The sequence below is a fragment of the Bos indicus genome, chromosome 6, assembly GCF_029378745.1.
Source record: "Bos indicus isolate NIAB-ARS_2022 breed Sahiwal x Tharparkar chromosome 6, NIAB-ARS_B.indTharparkar_mat_pri_1.0, whole genome shotgun sequence".
NCBI classification, from domain to species: domain Eukaryota; kingdom Metazoa; phylum Chordata; class Mammalia; order Artiodactyla; family Bovidae; genus Bos; species Bos indicus.
The window spans coordinates 89,870,245-89,889,413 of NC_091765.1; the positions used below are offsets into that span (position 1 = coordinate 89,870,245).

The window sequence follows — 19,169 nt, forward strand, 5'->3', positions numbered from 1 at the left end:
TCTTAATCTAATGAATGTTATCAGTCGAAAATAAATAGAGAAAAAATCCTCAGTTTTGAAATACTAGAATTATTCCCATTCATTTAAGGATGAAACACAGAAAACAACTATTTCTTTGATTTTCCTGGTGCTCTTTCATTTTTCCTCTATTCTATTGATCAGATTTCTATGGTCAGGCTCAGATTCAAAGCATGGGAAAAAAGACTCCACTACTTAAATAAAGGAACCACAAAGTCATGTTGACCAAAAACAGAGTCTGACAGTTATTTCTCCAGCAAAAATGGATTTATTCAGGATCAAGGAATTGCAATTTGTGGTCTGCAATGACTCAGTGACTAAACAACAGCAACACACATTATGCTCTACTATTCCTATGAAACTATTCTAAATTGCCACTGGATAAACACATTGCCAGCCAGTAGATAATGACCTAGGCTACCCATCTCCTCCAGACTCCTCTGTTTTAGAGATATTGGTTGGTTTTGCTAACTGATGATTTGAGCTGCATGTATTCTCTCTTCCTGTGCTGTTAACTCCCATTTTTGTTTTAAATTCACAAACAATAGCGAGCCTTTGAAATCCTATCCCCCCACCCGGAGCCCCAGTAGAAAGCAGAGCCCCAGTTACATGCTCTCTCACTCTCTTTCGCTTTACCTGTGACCTCACTGACTGTGTGCCCCAGATGTGCCATGTAATTTCCAGGTCCTGTGTCAATAAGCTTTTTTTTAATTTCTTAATGGTTATTGCTGATGGCATCTTACAATCCTAAGAACCAAAAGAGCATGTTCAGCCACAGCATTGTTATCAATAGGCCGAGACCAGCAAACAACAAGATGGAAGAAGGGAAGGTCTAAGACTACATACAAAGGAAATAACAGAATTATGAAAAAAATAATTTGTGTTTCTAAAATATCAGCCTCATTTATATACATTATTTAGACTATTTGGCTTTTGGAAGCTGTGTCTTTAAGCAAAAGGAACTGAACTCACTAGCTTTCAAACTGAACTCTTGGGAACCTAAGGAGCTGGTGCTCCCCCAATCCTACCTTTTTTTTTTCAATGAGTACATCTATGCTTGCTTTGATCATTTTATATGTGAACTTGGTAAGCATTTTTCCTGTAAAGAAAGGATGAAAAAGTGTTTGAATCTTATTCCATTTTTGTGTTCTGTACACCCCATGGAGATTGGCAATGTAGGCCCTTTGAATTGATGCTTTCAAACTGTGGTGCTGGAGAAGACTCTTGAGAGTCCCTTGGACCGCAAGGAGATCAAACCAGTCAATCCTCAAGGAAATCAACCCTGAATCTTCATTGGAAGGACTGATGCTGAAGTTGAAGCTCCAATACTTTGGCCACCTAATGTGATGAGCTAACTCATAGGGAAAGACTGATGCTGGGAAAGATTAAGGGCAGGAGGAGAAGGGGACCACAGAGGATAAGATGGTGGGATGGCATCACTGACTTAAAGGCCATGAGTTTGAGTACATTCCGGGAGATGATGATGGACAGGGAAACCTGGCGTGCTGCAGTCCATGGGGTCGCAATCAGACATGACTGAGTGAACCACCTACTGTCCCAATTGTCCTCCAACCTCCAACTGTGCCTCCAGTGCACCCGTGTCTACTTGAAAGGAATATGGTTTTGTTAATGGGAGGAAGAAGAGAGAAACATGCATCTCACCCCTCAAGAGGTCCACTGGGCTTTGCAGCAAAAAGGTTCAAGGTAAAAGCTGATATCAATTATCAGATCTTAGAAAAGACCATCATTCTGGGAAAGACTGAAGGCAGGAGGAAAGGGGATGACAGAGGACCAGATAGTTGGATGTCATCACCAACTCAAGACATGAGTTTGAGCAAGCTCCAGAAGTTTGTGAAGGACAGGGAAGCCTGGCATGCTGCAGTCCATGCGGTCACAAAGAGTCGGACATGACTGAGCAACTGAACAACAACAACAAAAGCTGATATAACTCACTCAGTTCTGTGAGTTTCTGCAAGCAAAGGGATTCCATATCCCTGGAGAATCAAGTATGGCACAGAGCAGAATCCTACTGGTCCTCAGCTCTGTGAGGAATCCAAGGCTGGTCTGGCACCCCAAGGATTAGAAGCTTTAGAAGTATCCGGAGACTGCCCTCGGTACAGACATTACTCTCCGGACAGGCATCATAGTCAAACAGGAATCAAAATGGCCAGATAGGAATCAAAGAAGCCAGGGAAAAAAGAGGACATGTTCTGTGGTCATTGTCACTGATTCGCTGGCTTATAATCCACTTCTTGGGGATTCCTAGAAGTAACAGGAGGACTCTTTGGGGAAGACACTGAAGTACTCTCACTACTAATATAGTCTGTATTTAGCTAGGATGCATTTAGCCATCATCCTACTGTCTCCAAAACAAATACTGTTGAACATGGTTTTTTCTCATCTAGATAGAAACATATACATTCACACAAATCCCATTGCAATTGCTCTTGTTATTTATGTAGTAGGACAACTTCCAGCTGAAGGAGTGAGGCATCTGAACAAGCATTTCCACGGTGTTACTTTTATATTTGAATAAGAATTCTGGTTTTGTTCCCAGTCTCACCTCTGACTCATCATTGTGAAACCAAGAAATCAATTAGCCTCTCAGCACCTCAAAACCTCTCTTCTGTGAATGAGGATAATGGGTAACCTTCTCTTGCTTCACTGAATTGTTGTGAAGTTTAATTAGATAATGTTCGCACAGCCCTTTGAACTCTACTAATTAAATTGATGTGTAAATATGGTGCTTCTTTTTATCAGGATGCCTTGACTGAGCCATTTCATAAAGAAAGATGACTGTGATAGGAGGATTCATAGGGAAAAGATTACTTTAAAAAAAATGCTTGTGAACTAAATTCTGAGATTGTCATGTAACCATGTGAGATCATGTGAAAATACCTAGTTGGGGTTCTAGGATATGGCCTCTACTTACTCAAGGAGTGTTGGTTTTACCTTCATATAAAAGTAAACAGTTCCTAGGGTGTAGAATCATGTCCTGTTTATACTTTAAATAATGTTATTGTTTTTCTAAATGCTATATTTATCCGGTATATTTTGTTAAAACAGCATTGGTTGTTTATTTCATATTTGTCATATGCTAAGTCACTTCAGTCATGTCCGACTCTGTGCGACCCCATAGACGGCAGCCCACTAGGCTCCCCTGTCCCTGGGATTCTCCAGGCAAGAACACTGGAGTGGTTGCCATTTCCTTCTCCGATGCATGAAAGTGAAAAGTGAAAGTGAAGTCGCTCAGTCGTGTCCGACCCTCAGCGACCCAATGGACTGCAGCCTTCCAGGCTCCTCCATCCATGGGATTTTCCAGGCAAGAGTACTGGAGTGGGGTGCCATTGCCTTCTCCGTCATATCTGTCATATAAGGGATCACAAAATAACAGATTTGATATAGCCAAATAAATGTATAACCTTTGAAATAGTGTAATTCTGTGTAGACCATCCATTGGTTAGTCGCTCGGGGTAAAAAAAAACCATAAGCCTACCTCCATAAACCTATCTCAGGCTTTAGTATGTAATTCTATTTATAAGTTATTTGCTTTAAAGTTATAAGTTTATTTGCTTTAAAAATAAATTATTTTTTAAAAATTCTAACTTATAAATAAAATTACATACTAAAGCCTGAGATAGGTTTATGGAGATAGGCTTATGATTTTTTTTTTTTTAACCCCAAGTGAATTAATCCATCTATGAAGTTATTTCTGACAGAAACAAAAGGTCTTTATGAATGCAAATTTCAAAAATAATTGGGAGAATTATTTTAGAGTGAACTATTCTCATTAGTGGAGAAGGCAATGGCAACCCACTCCAGTACTCTTGCCTGGAAAATCTCATGAACAGAGGAGCCTGGTGGGCTGCAGTCCATGGGGTCGCTAGGAGTCAGACAAGACTGAGCGGCTTCACTTTCACTTTTCACTTTCATGCATTGGAGGAGGAAATGGCAGCCCACTCCAGTGTTCTTGCCTGGAGAATCCCAGGGACAGAGGAGCCTGGTGGGCTGCCGTCTATGGGGTCACACAGAGTCAGACACGATTGAAGCGACTTGGCGGCGGCAGCAGCAGCAGCAGCGGCAGCATTCTCATCAGAAAATTTAGTAAGATTTTAATTCACCTAAGATTTCCCTGTTGTGAGTGAAATCTCTTTTATTGATAAGCAGACTAACGAATGGATGGTCTACACAGAATCACATTATTTCAAAGGTTATATGTTTATTAGGCTATTTCAAATCTGTTATTTTGTGATCCCTTATGTGACCTCCATAAACCTATCTCAGGCTTTAGTATGTATTTTTATTTTTAAGTTAGAATTTTTAAAAAATTAATTTATTTTTAAAGGTTACACCCCATTTATTGTTATTATAACATATTGGTTATTTTCTCTGTGCCGTACAATGTATCCCTGTAGCTTATTTTCTACAGTGTGTACCTCTTACTCTCCTACCCCTATATTGTCCCTCCCCCTTGCTTCTCCTCACTGGTAACCACTAGTTTGTTCTCTATATTTATTTCTGCTTTCTTTTTGTTGTATTCACAAGTTTGTTGTATTTTTTAGATTTCACGCATAAATCCGGTATCATACAGTATTTGTCTTACCCTTTTGAAGTATCTCACTTAGCATAATACTCTCCAAATCCATCCGTATTACTACAAATGACAAAATTTTATTCTTTTTTTATGGCTGAGTATTATTCCAGTGTGTGTGTGTGTGTGTGTGTGTATCACATCTTCTTTATCCATTCACCTGTTGATAGACACTTATGTTCCTTCCATATCTTGACAATTGTAAATAATTTTGGTATAAACATTGGGGTGTGTTATCCTTTCAAATTAGTGTTTTTGCTTTTTCCAGACATAAACCCAGGAGTGTAACTGCTGGTCCTATTTTTAATTTTTTGAAAAACTTCCATTCTGTTTCCCCAGTGGTTGCATCAATTACATTCCCACAAACAATGTACAAAATTCCCTTTTCTACACATCTTGCCAACAATTTGTTATCTGTGTTCATTTTACGATAGCCATTCTGACAGGTGTGAAGTGATATCTCACTGTTGTTTCGATTTGCCTTTCCTTAATGTTTAGTGATGTTGAACATCTTTTCATGTGCCTGTTGGCTACTATCTTCATGTCCCTTTGGAAAAATGTATATATATTCAGGTTTTCTGCCCACTGTTTAATTGTTTTATGTTAAGTTGTATTAATATGCATTAATATGAGCTGTTTAATGTATGTTGGATATTAACTCCTTATCAGTCATATCATTTGCAAATATTTTCTTCCATTGAGTAGGTTTGTTTTTTTTTTTGTTAATGGTTTCCTTTACTGTGCAAAATATTTTGGGTTTAATTAGGTCCCTTTTGTTTATTTTTGCTTTTATTTGCTTTGCTTTAGAAGACAGATCCAAAAAATATTACTACAATTTATGTCAGAGTGTTCTGCCTACATTTTCCTCTAGGAGTTTTATGAGTTTTGGTCTTAAATTTAGGTCTTTAATAAGTTGTTGTTTTTACTGAAGTCTTTAGTTCATTTTGAGTTTATTGTTATATATGGTGTTAGAGAATGTTCTGATTTCATTCTCTTATGTGTAGCTGTCCAGTTTTACCAGCACCATTTATTGAAGAGACTGTCTTTTCTCCATTATATATTCTTGCCTCCTTTGCCATAGACTAATAGACTGTAAGTGCATGGGTTTATTTCTGGGCTCTCTAATCTGTTCATTGATCTACATGTCTGTTTTTGTGTCAATACCAGGCTGATTTGATTACTGTAACTTTCTAGTATAGCCTGAAATCAGGTAGGGTGATTCTTACAGCTCTGTTGTTTCTCAAGATTGTTTTTGCTATGCATAAACATATGCATAAGCATATGCATAGCAAAAACAATGCTAGAAATTTTTAATGATGGTATTATAAGTGTGCAACAATGAAATTTCATGTTACTGAATATCCTAGAATATAGAGTTGATATGTTTTATTAGGAATTTAAAGAACTGATATGAGAGTTTTGAAAATTGCTAAATATAAAGGAGGGAGTTTGCAATAACAAATATTTATATAAAATCTAACAGCTATTGTATTGTACTTGTAATGTTTCTTATTACCTATTTACTTGAGGAAGTAAATCTGCTGATAGTCCAGCATAGCCTAAAAGTATTTTGAATTTTTAGAAACTTAAAATTCAGTTTCTGATTCACATCTTCTAAAATATATGTTCTTCTGCAAATCTTCCTTTGAATGATAAGAATATAATTACAGGAAAATTTCAGATTGTTTAGGTCCTGATAGAGGATTTTGAAAAAGTATTAGGATGACTTAGTAAACTCCTAGGCATAACAATAGCCCAGATATGTATATTGTTGATATTTCCAGAGGCCAATAAGTATTGATTATTATGATCTAAAAGAAATCATAATAGTCGATTATGATTAACAGTACAGAAAGGACACTAAAGAAAACAAAATGCAGATCTAAACTAAAACATTGTCTCAGGAGGCACAAGGATAAAACAGAATTTGAGGTTGCTGCTACAGGGAACTGGGGAATGAATATTCTATTTATGGATCTAAGATTCTGAATGATTCTATATCCTCAACCCATTGGTGTTTTTACCTAGAAGGACAGGAGTTTTAAGAACCAGTCCATTTTCTATTAGTTTTGGTCCGTCTTTAGCTTGTGCTTTAAGAGAATATTATGTATCGGAGTCACCTGAAGAAGTGTTAAAATGCAGAGTCCTGGACCATATCTGGCCTGCTGACTCAGGACACAGGCAGTCTAACAAGCTCCCCAGGTGAAACTCACTAAAACTTAAGAACACCTCAATACAAGTGCTTTTCTCACTAGATAGAGGTTTAGATAGAGGTTCAGTCCTATTAATGCCGCCAATATTATAGAAGTGTTACCCACAAAAACTCTAGCATTTCTTTGAAATCTTAAATTTGAACTTGATTTAGACACAGTAAGTCTAAGTTAATATGCCAATTAGTTGATACCTCATTATGAATAGGAAGTCCTCAGAGTTTTCAGGAAAGAGACTATCAAGAAATCACTTAATTTGTTGATAATTCCGCTTTCAGCATACAACTGTCACTATCAAATTAGCAAGTGTGGGGTCACTGAGGAGCCAAGACTGCACTTCTGCTCTCAGCCAGGACATGTGGAATGTCTGAGTATTCTTAAACACCCACCACCTGAGTGGTCTGTTTACTCCAAGGGAGATGTTGAATTAAATAGCAAAGTTTAAGACTAATAAAGTAGTGCCCAGATCAAGCAAAAGGTTGCCTTTTAACATTATGAGAAAATTCTCCTTGTGAATATTCAAAGATAAAATGAGAGACTGGGCATTTGATTCCTTTTCCTCCTCCTCTTCTTCCTCATAGGGAGTGTCTAATTGTTTTATCTGAGTCTTATTCTGTCTTTGTTCTCATGTTCTTTTAAAAACGCTCAGTAAAGTTCTGGATGTCTGTCAATGGGTCTATTATTCCAGTCTAGTTTTTCTAGAATGTTTTAAATTATAGATTTTAAATTCTAAATTTTTCTACTGTATTAAACTTTCTATTTCAGGCTTAAAAGTATTGGCAAAAAGTTAGCAGAAAGCTCATTACATCTGCAGCAGGAGTTAATGAGAACTGTCTAAAGGTTTTAAAGAACTTGTCTCTGAATTCTCCAGTGGATGGTTCCTTTCTTTGCTTGGAAGACAGAATCAGCATTCAATCTAAGCTCACAGGAGGGGATAGTTTCCAAAAGACCTTGTCTAATATACACAACTTTTCTAAATTCTTCTGATTTCTTATGCAGATTGGGTTCTTTGAATCCTATCTTTCCATCCAACTCTTTCATAATAGAACACATATGTACTATTTGATATACACTTGGGGATACTGGATTATTGACTCCTAAAACTATTTCTAATTCCTCTGCAAATTTTATCACTTGGCTTTTTGGCTCAGTATGAGACTAGACCTTAAAACAATGCAATTTTCCCTGTTTCTGATGGTGAGGGGAGGGGTGGTTAATTTTTTGAAGTAATTGTACTTTGGAGATTTTTCTAGCCAGTCAGGAGGTAAAAGGAACAAGTCAGAGGAAGTGGAGAAACTTAAGTTAGGGGAAGATAAACAATAAGATAAGAGCTATTTGATTTATACTAAGACTTCAGTTCAATTCAGTCGCTCAGTCGTGTCTGACTCTTTGCAACCCCATGAATCGCAGCACGCCAGGCCTCCCTGTCCATCACCATCTCCTGGAGTTCACTTAAATTCACGTCCATCGAGTTGGTGATGCCATCCAGCCATCTCAGAAGCAAGGTATGATGCTGTAAAGAGCAATATTGCATAGGAACCTGGGATGTTAAGTCCATGAATCAAGGCAAATTGGGAGTGGTCAAACAGGAGATGGCAAGAGTGAATGTCGACATTCTAGGAATCAGCAAACTAAAATGGACTGGAATGGGTGAATTTAACTCAGATGACCATTATATCTACTACTGCGGGCAGGAATCCCTTAGAAGAAATGGAGTAGCCATCATGGTCAACGTGAGTCTGAAACACAGTACTTGGATGCAATCTCAAAAACGACAGAATGATCTCTGTTCGTTTCCAAGGCAAACCATTCAATATCACAGTAATCCAAGTCTATGCCCCAACCAGTAATGCTGAAGAAGCTGAAGTTGAACGGTTCTATGAAGACCTACAAGACCTTTTAGAACTAACACCCAAAAAAGATGTCCTTTTCATTATAGGGGACTGGAATGCAAAAGTAGGAAGTCAAGAAACACCTGGAGTAACAGGCAAATTTGGCCTTGGAATATGGAATGAAGCAGGGCAAAGGCTAAGAGAGTTTTGCCAAGAGAACGCACTGGTCATAGCAAACACCCTCTTCCAACAACACAAGAGAAAACTCTACACATGGACATCACCAGATGGTCAACACTGAAATCAGATTGATTATATTCTTTGCAGCAAAAGATGGAGAAGCTTTATACAGTCAGGAAAAACAAGACTGGGAGCTGACTGTGGCTCAGACCATGAGCTCCTTATTAAACTGAAGAAAGTACTAAGACTTGGAAGACTCTAAAAGAGATCACTTTTAGTTTTTCACTTTTTGTTTGCCTTGGTGAAGACATATTTTAAGGGAACAATTTTGGAATCTGAAGGCCTCAGATACTCCCTCTGAAACATTAAAAAAAAAATGCAGAACAGTGGATATTTGGGATGCCGTGCTAATGCTAAATCACTTCAGTCGTATCCAACCCTTTGTGGTCCAACGGGCTGTAAGCCTGCAAGGCTCCTCTGTCTATGGAATTCTCCAGACAAGAACACTGGAGTGGGTAGCCATTCCCTTCTTGAGAGGATATTCCTGACCTAGGGATCGAACCCAGGTCTCCTGCACTGCATGCAGATTTTTTTACCATCTTAGCCAAGGGAACAAGTGATCTGAGGCAAAACTTATCCATAGGATTTTCCAAAATTCAAAAGACACTTTCTGAATTTTTCAGTCTTCAGGGTCAGTTCGAGTAATGGATTTATCTACCTTACCCACATCCCCTCCCTGTGAACTCTTCCTTTGTAGACATACAACAAAAGATAACAGCGATAGAGACAAATTGTGTTGTAAGTAATAGCACTGACTTCTACCAAAGATAAAAGTTATTTAACTGAACATATAATCAAAGGATTCCTAAAATGAGTTTCTTATTTAAAGAAGACAAAATAAACTCAGCATTTGGGGACCTTTAAAGAAAAGAAATAAGAGTTGGGACTCAATGCAAGACTTACCTCATCATCCCAGTCACGGAGGCCAACAGCTCCCTGCACCAGCAAGAGGCTCAAAGGGCCAAAGAGGCAACCATGGTTCCAACTTGAGGTCGTAGACCATGCCAAGGGAAGTTCTTTTTTTTTTTAATTTAAATTTATTTATTTTAATTAAAGGCTAATTACTTTCCAATATTCTATTGGTTTTGCCATATATCAACATGAATCTGCCACGGGTGTACATGTGTTCCCAATCCTGAACCCCCCTCCCACCTCCCCCAAGGGAAGTTCTTGATTAGATTTTCACAGATCCCCAGTATTGTTGAACACTGGTTTCCCCCAGATGTTATCCAAACAATCCATCAATAAGACAAATCTGAGTTTAGGTTAGAGAAACATGGGAGAACACTATCTTGACAGTCCCTTAGAGGCCGTGGGGTGCTGGAGCTAACTCTTATTAGCCTGAGAAGGATTCTGAACATCTCTTCCCAATTCCACGTTCAGTGATGTCAGCGTGGTAACTTGAAGTCAGCCATGACAGGAATACGTATACCACAGGAATCACCAAATTCCACAAATCAGAAATCGCATCCCCCGCCACCACCCCCACCACCAGCCCCAGTGAGCTACTTTACCTTAGTAACATCTTAGGGTGTAGAAGCAAAGTTGGAACATTTTGGATATGTTGAAGTTTGTTTTGGGGGTTTCCCTGGTGGCTCAGATAGTAAAGAATCTGCCTGCAATGCAGGAGATGTGGGTTTGATTCTTGGATGGGGAAGATCCCCTGGAAATGGAAATGGCAACCCACTCCAGAATGCTTGCCTCAAGAATCCCATGGATAGAGGAGCCTAGTGGGCCACAGTCCATAGGGTTGCAAGAGATTAAGCATAAAGTTTGTTTTAAGGCAAGTCTCATAATAAGAGATTTTCAGTAGGATTAGGTAAAGATCATAATATAAAAGTTTAGGATTGAAGACACAACAAGGAGAGGATTTAAAGCAAGGATTTCCAAGAGTCTCAAAAATTTTGATACTATCTGTTGAGATATCAGTTTGATGTTAATTAAAATAAGCCTTTTGATGTGTTCTTGAGACAATAAAATTGCTTACAACTTTTATCTTTCTGAGCAAGAGTTTCTTAGAGTAATAAAGTTGCATTGATAAAGATAATGAGATAATAAAGTTATGTTAATATATAGAGTAAGTTATGTGGATGTGGATGGTTTTGGTTCTCACACATAATGCTTGAGACTTCAAATTATATAAGAATTAAGGATAGGTTTCTATGGAACTATCACATCAAAAAGAAAAAGCTCATAGGAAATGTTCACTTGAACCTACTGTTCATTTTCAACTTTAACAAAAAAACAAAAATTTTTCTGACTTCACATTCTACTATTATCTGAAGTCTTTTTTTTTAGACTAATATCTAAAATCAGTCCATGGGGTCGCAAAGAGTCAGACACGTCTGAGTGACTGAACTGAACTAAACTGAAAGTCTTTTCCAAATGTTTAAATAGTTTTTAATGTTCCACTTTATCAAATGATAATAATTTAATTTATTGCATTTGTTCATTTGGGGAACCAAATACCTCATGTTTAAGAAATTTCTTCCAGTGTCTTTTAAGGTACAGTTAATGAACAACTTTACTTCCAGTCATTTGTCTCTACGAGACAACAATGTCAGTGGGCCACTTATCTAACACATCTGAAGCAGGCATCATATATGCCTATTTGTTATCATTTCAACTGTTAAGTACAATTTGTATTATTTCTTTCGTTTAGCAGAATGGCAGGGTCAGAAGTCTGCAAGGGTTCAGAAATGAATTACTTGAGAGAAGAAAGAAAAACATTATTTTAATTAGACAAAAGAGAATCTTTAAATCATAAAATTTGAAAGCATCATTCACTTTCCCAATTCAATCTCATCTTTACCCAATTGTGAACATTTCTAATAGGGAATAAGGACAGGATTTCTCTTTGTGGCTTATTATTATTAAAATATTCTCCGATTTTGAGCTAAAATCTATTCCTTTCCTTGTCCCTTCATTCTTCCTTCTGAAAATATATAAAGTAAATCAACTCCCTATATAGTTTAACACATTGAAGACACAATTATTGGGTTTTGATTATTTTTAGTTTTTAGGGTTTTTTTCCCCCTGAGAAAGGCAACTTGAGTTTATTCAACCATTCCTCTGTTTCAGAGATATTCAATGTATTGACCAATACTGACCCATGGCTGTTCCTTACCCTTTGGGAACTATAAGTTATAGATCCACATCAATATAAAGAGCTGTGGCAGAATATAAATCAGCATACTGGGACTTCCCTCATGGTCCAGTGGTTAAGAATCTGCCTGCCAATACAGAGGACAAGAGTTCAATCCCTGGTCAGGGAACTAAGATCCTACATGTCATGGGACAACTAGTTGCAGCATATGCTGCAAGTAGAGAAGCCCAGGTGCTGCAACAAAGTGTCTGCACAAGGCAAGAAGACCCAGCCCTGCCAAAATTAAAAAAAAAAGAAATCAACATATTGCTATCATTGAAAAATTCTTTCTATGAAAAAATAAAGATAGCTTAATTTAAAAGGTTGTTTACTGATATAGTTGATTTACATTGTGGCATAAACTTTTTCTTCTTGTCACAACATGATGGGTAAACAGTTGAACCAACTAGTTTGATAGCACTTGTTCCATATGACATGATTTCCAGATCCATTCTCAACATTCTTCTTGAGATCAGCCTCCAGAATACAACCAACATTTTCAGAGAGAGTCTGCTGAAAATATAGTGGAAAACATTACATCCCTGTATCTGGACATTATTTGTCTTGGAACAACCTAATAGTTTTTAGTGAGTTTTTAATCAAGTACAGCCAGCTGGTCAGAATTATATACAGAACCTCTTTCAAATTCTTACTGCTATTGATAGTCCACTATTCCAAAGTAGCTACCTACTAGCTATTCTGTCCAATTTTGTGTCATTTACTAATATGGATTATGCAGCTTTTGCTGTATTAAAAAACAACCAAAAACCCCCAAACTCAGTCAATTTAAACAACCACCCTTTAAAATAAATTTCTCCTGAATCTGGTTCAGCTGGTCAATTATGGTGACCTTAGCTCAAATATTCTGACCATGACTTGGCTTGTTCAAACATCTGCCTTCAGCTGTTGGTTGGGTAGATGGCTGGTCTAGGATGGCTTCCCTGAAACGACTCAGCTCTCTTCCACAGGATTTGGATCTGCCAGCAGGGAGGCTTGTATTTGTTCTCATGGCTGTGACAGGGTTCCGAGAGAGAGAAAGATGAAATACACAAGACCTCTGTAAGAATCAGTCCCATCCCTGCCATAAAGTAGAGCAGAGAAAGGTGGAAAATGGACCTGGAGGACGACAAAGATAAAATAACTATTGAGATACCAATGCATTCTTCCAAGTTCTCACAAAATTTTAAAGTGGCACTGAAAGATACTTTTCATGGAAGACCTCAAGAGACCTTCTTATAGATGCATTGATAAACTGTTTCAGAATGTATTATTTAATCAGTCATGACTCTACCATTGAGAGCTTTTATTCAACCCATGTTTTTCCATCATGTTTCACTGAATCCCATCATAAGGGTTCAGTGAAAAACTGTCAAACTTGCTGCTGCAGATAAGAAATCATAGTTTCCTGAACACAAATGATCATCACTGCATTATTTATGATAGCAAAGTATTGAAAAGACTGCAGGAATGAATAACTTATTATGGTAATTTATATAATAAATTATTTCATGTGTTTTTTAAATTTTAAATAATTGATGAAATAGGAAAATGCTTACAATTTAATTTCAATTCAAAGATAAGCAATGAGGCACAATACAAACAAAACTATATATCTTTTTATAGGCTTTTATAGCTAATGAAGAAACATTTTGAAATCCTAGAAACAAATACAATAAAATACACTTATTATCTTTGGATGGCAAGATTATAGTGATTTTTGTTTCAGCTTAACCTTTTAGATATTTTTGACATTTTCTGCAATGAACATATGTAACATCATCATCAGAAAAAAAAAAAAGAATGCATTCAGTTGTTTTCCATTTTGTAATTTTCCTGAGAATTAAAATCAAGCTCACATTTCCCTTGCTTTGGAAAACTGTGTATTTGACCACTGCCAATTGATATTCATTGAGATACTGTATTGAATGGTCCTAATTGAAAGGGAGATCTGGATCTTTCCCAAAATCATAGTAGCTGGATTTTAATAACTACTTCATTGTCATTTTAATTTTTAAAATATTTCCTGCTGCCATAATCACTTATGGTTTCTTTTTCTATTGGCTGCCAAGAATATACAAGATTTTATTACTTTATTTGGAGCATTACTCAATATCTATGCTGCCGCTGCTGCTACTGCTAAGTCGCTTCAGTTGTGTCCAACTCTGTGTGACCCCATAGATGGCAGCCCACCAGGCTCCCCCGTCCCTGGGATTCTCCAGGCAAGAACAGTGGAGTGGGTTGCCATTTCCTTCTCCAATGCATGAAAGTGAAACATGAAAGTGAAGTCGCTCAGTAGTGTCTGACCCTCTAGAACTGATAAAAAGGGAGAACTTCTCTGGGACAGGATAGGAAAGCAAGAGAAAAAATATCTCTCAAGCACTGATAACCATCTTGGTTGTATCATTGGTATGGCTGAGGAACCTTGTCAGCTAGCTGCATCTATTTTGGCACTGTCTTTTTAGCCTTTTAATTCTTACTATCACTAAAAATCATATGTCACAAGATGACAGTTAAAGCATCTGGATATTCAGATGATAGAAGAAAGCCTCTGATGATACCAAACAGATTCCCCTATTCTGGTTAAGGGATGTAGTGTGAAAATGAGTAAATCACATTCCAGACACAGTGTCCCCCAGAGGCATGCTGATGGAATAAAGATGGACACAAATTCTTTGATTCTTCTCCCATTAGGAAGTGGTGTCTCTACCCCTCCTTTTCAGTCTAAGTGGATTCTGTCACTGCCTGACCAATAGAATATGACAGAAGCAACACTGTGCTAGTTTCCAGGTTCCATCCTTAAGCAATGGTGCCTTCTGTTTGCTGCCACTTGGAACACTCACTCCTGGAAGCCAGCTGTGGGGCTGTGAGAAGTCCAGCTGTATGGAGAGGCCACGTCTATGTGCTCTAGTCAACATCCCCAGACGAGCTCAACTGCAGGCCTGTGAATGCACCACCTCGGACAACCAATGATGTCACAGGTTGAGATGCTTCAAGCTGCAGCCACTAATTGACTCCATTTATGTGAAAGACCCCCAGGAAGATACATCCAGCTGAGCTCAGTCAACTCACACAACTGTGGAAAATAATAATAAGTTGTTGGTTTAAGACACTGAGTTTAGGAATGATTTGTTAACTTATAGCAAAAAAAAAAAAAAAAAATGGAGCACTAGCTATTGTTAGCTGGTACTGTTGCACCTGAAATAAAATTTGAAAAGAGTTATAAAAAATAGATGGTGACATCACATTTCTGTAGAGCTATCTTTCAAATTCAAATGGAGAAACACTGAGTAGAATGTACGGTTTCTTACCATTCCAAGTTATATACAGACATGATGAATCAAAGAAACCAAGGAAAAATCAAAGCAGGATAGCCTTTCATGTTTGGAAATGATAAGATACTACTTTGTGCACAGCGCTTTACAGTTTACCACAACCCTGAGAAAAATGAATATTACCATTTCACGTTTTGTCTTTTTTATCCTCCTTCCCTCCCTCGCTTCCTTGTCTCTGCCTCCATCTTCCTGGTTGTTTTCACTGCACTGCACTCACCCTCAACAGAAGCCTGTTTTATCTCCATAATCTCCCCATGCTATTTACAGTACATGAGATACAAAAGGAAGCTGCTCAAGCTGGGTCCATTTGAAGTCTGCTAAGCAATCTCTAAGGTGAAGGGTAAACCCTAGCAGGATTTCATCCAGCGATACCCTCATGTGCTACCTTTCCATGACAACAAAAATACCAGATGTATAAATCTTTGTTATGCTCAAGGACAAAGTTTAAGTATTTCCCAGTGTTTTACAACTCTGTTTTGCTTCTAGGTATCCCAAAGTTGATCACATCGGATATGGTTAAAGAAGGTGCTGCTGTAATCGACGTTGGTATCAACTATGTCTATGATCCAATCACAGGAAAGACAAAACTCGTTGGAGATGTGGACTTTGAAGGTAATAAAGTGCATCTGTTTTGACAAATGAAGAAAAACAGAGGTTCAACTTTGCATGTTTTGATAGTTGAAGGAGAGATTTTCTATTTAATTGGGGCATTACTTTTTTATAATTTTTTTTAAGATTATTTATTTTGGCTGTGCTGGATCTTTGTTGCTTCACAGACATTTCTCTAGTTGCAGTGATCAGGGGCTGCTCTTCATTGTGCTGCCCAGGCTTCTCCCTGCAGTGGTTTCCCTTGTGGAGCACGGATTCTAGGCTTGCAGGCTTCAGCAGTTGCAGCTCACAGGCTGTAGAGCACTGGCTCAGTAGTTGTGGCACATGGGCTTAGTTGCTCCACAGCACGTGGGATCTTCCTGGACCAGGGTTTGAATCCGTGTCCCCTGCATTGGCAGGCAGATTCTTAACCACTAGAACATCAGGGAAGCCCAGATTTTGGCACTATTATTAATTATTTCCTCTGATGGAAAAGAGTGTAATGACACTCATGTATTTCCTTCCTTCTGCCTGACCTCTTTCTTTCACTTCTTCCTTCCTACCTTCCGTCTTTCTTTCTTTCTGTCCTTCCTTTCCTCCTCTTCCTTTTTTGGAGAAAAATGTAATGACATCATTAATATTTAGTTTTAAGATTAAATTCCTTGTAGTGCAGTTTTCTTAGCATTGTTTTGACTGTTGGGAGTGTATCTCTGTCCTTCATCATCCATGCTTTATACTCAGCCATTCATTCTCAGAGCCAGAAGGCGACTTGGGATGTGTTTGCTAGCCCTCACTATATTTCAGATCTAAATAGTTCCCTGGATAATTCAAGTCAATATCCCTCACTTGTGTTTTAAAGAGGACGAGAAAGAAGAGTTAGGTTAACATTACTATGGCCGATGAAGGAGACAAAGCAGCCAATGTGTAGGAATAAAAGAAATTCTAACCCAATGCCTTAGCTGTATAGATGAAGAAACTTAACCCCAAGATAGATATATTTTTAGATGCCTGACCCCTAATCCAATTTTACTTCCAATATCTTTGTCAAATACTTATCTGCATTGGGCTTTTCAGTATAATTTAGGAATCTTAGCTGTCTAATAATACATGGATGTAATAGAGTAATTTTCATATTAGAAATATTTTATATATTGGATTGGTCATTCTGGCCAAAAAGCAGGGTCATGCAAGAACTTCCACAAGTTAAAAGTATGTCTTTACAGACAAATTGAAAGGAAAAATCATGCTCTTTTTAAAAATAATTCAAACTTCACATTTTCTCTTGGAATTTGGTCATTAGATGATGGTTTGCCCAAGTCCTAGCTTGGTATATAATACAAATGACTATACAGAGACTCAGGAGCATCCTTCTGAGTAAGGTATTGGCCCCTTGAATGTGAGATTCCAGGGTGCATCAGGGACCAGGTCCAAGCAGGGATGCTAAGCCCGGTGCTAAAAAGAAAAGGGAAGCCTGAAGACAAAAGCTCTGGAGACAGAATGATGAAGAGAGCAAAGTACAGATGGACCGTATCATCTGCTGCCCTCACAGGCTGTCATTCATGGAGCCTGCCAGCCGAGCAAGGTGGCTCCCCAGTGAGCATGTATGTCTGTATGTATGCGTGTGTCCATTCTGACCTGTTTAGGAGATGACCTCTTTTCTTTATTTAATTTTTCATGTTCAGTCACTAATGTCAGATATCTATAATATATTTGAATTTCTAAACTTGAAATTTCAAGTAAGGATAGATTTCATTTTAAAAGTTGACCTTTTTTTTTTTTTTCCGGTCATTCTGCTTCTGGGTTACATTATAGTTACTGTGTGTTTATTGCAAAATCACCACACACTTATAATGCATCCAGATGGCATTGACAGCACGTGACAACCAGCTCAACGCAGGAAAGCAGGATGTTAAACACAGCTCACAACCTTGACTGTGCTTGTGGGGCAAGCTTACCTAGCTGGCAGTTGGCAGTGTTTTATAAGACCCTTCTCCTATATGATATTTCATTCAATTCAGATTTTATGAAAACTTTTTTTTTTAAATGAGCATTGTGGGGTGGGTGCATACACTGTCACATATACAATCCCTTGGTAGTATCTATTAAATTACAGTTATGCGTATCTAACTATATAATGAAACAAAAAAGGACATGACCATGAGGGACTAAGATGTAAGGAAGAGCACTGAGCTGAGAGACTGAAGAGGTGCTCTGAGACCTATTATTGAAACCCATTAACTTAGCAACCTCTCTATCCAGCAATGTTGTTATCAGTTGACAGCAATGATGGCAGTTGTTCCTTCCAGCTCTAACACTTGGTGCATCTCGGACGTTCAGCTGAGTGTTGCCATGTGATTGTGTAAAAACACAGAAACTTTCAGAAAGTCAGGTTTTTCTGATCCTATCATAAAACACGCCTATGTGATTTATAAAATTACTCTTGTCGCCCTGCTGGTTCTTGGAGCCAGAGCCCTAAGACCTGGACTTGGTAGAGAAGGCCTTACCAGTGAGGCCATGACTCAATCACCCAGAGGAGCACGCAAGTGATAGGTTTTGACATGCTGCTCTTCAGATTGTTCATCAGGACTTAACCTGAGGTGAGGGATGATCCCGAAGCTGAGAGGGAGGGACTTTCACGTGGGTTCTGCTGCAAAACTTATAGGTAGCAGTCAGCTGTAAATTGCCACAGGGAAATTGTGGCTGATTTGTGAGTATCGATGAAAGTTTCACTATAACTATAGCCAAGACAGATAAGCCAGATACAGGTAAAATGCGGAGCTGAAGTAAATGGTCCTTGCAGAAATCTTGGCTCAATAATAAAGGAAACAGGATGACCTACTTCAAGTAGATTACTTGAGTGGGAATGATTTTTAAAGAATAATTTCATCCACGACCCCCTTTAGGTATTACTGGAAATATGTAAATAATTGCAGATTATTTTACAAATTCAGTGATTTATAGAAACAGGTTCCATTTAGTCCATTTTCTTTCTAAGAAAGTACACATGCCTGTATGTATTCTGCTTCATTATTAAATCTTTTGACCTCATTTTTAAATCAGGCTTCTCTCTAAGAAGACTGATGTTTTGTAGCAAATACAACATGAAGGTTGCATCACAATAGTTCTTGACAAAAGAGAACATAAAAACACCCTAAATATTTCCTTGAGACTTTGAGGTCAGATTTTTCTTTGGGTTTAGATATAGTTTCCTCT

The 19,169-nt window shown here is 38.0% G+C and overlaps 1 protein-coding gene across 7 annotated transcripts in view; it reads left to right on the plus strand.

The window, feature by feature from the left end:
• MTHFD2L (methylenetetrahydrofolate dehydrogenase (NADP+ dependent) 2 like) overlaps window positions 1–19,169 on the plus strand; it is a 147,578-nt gene that overhangs the window by 98,813 nt on the left and 29,596 nt on the right. For 6 of the 7 annotated variants that reach the window (XM_070791585.1, XM_019962921.2, XM_070791584.1 and 3 more), the window contains one exon: window positions 15,855–15,980. In XM_070791585.1, the coding sequence (XP_070647686.1) occupies window positions 15,855–15,980 (126 nt within the window). Of the gene's footprint in view, window positions 1–14,816; window positions 15,805–15,854; window positions 15,981–19,169 lie in introns of those variants that run through there. The other variant, XM_070791586.1, reaches the window with a different exon arrangement.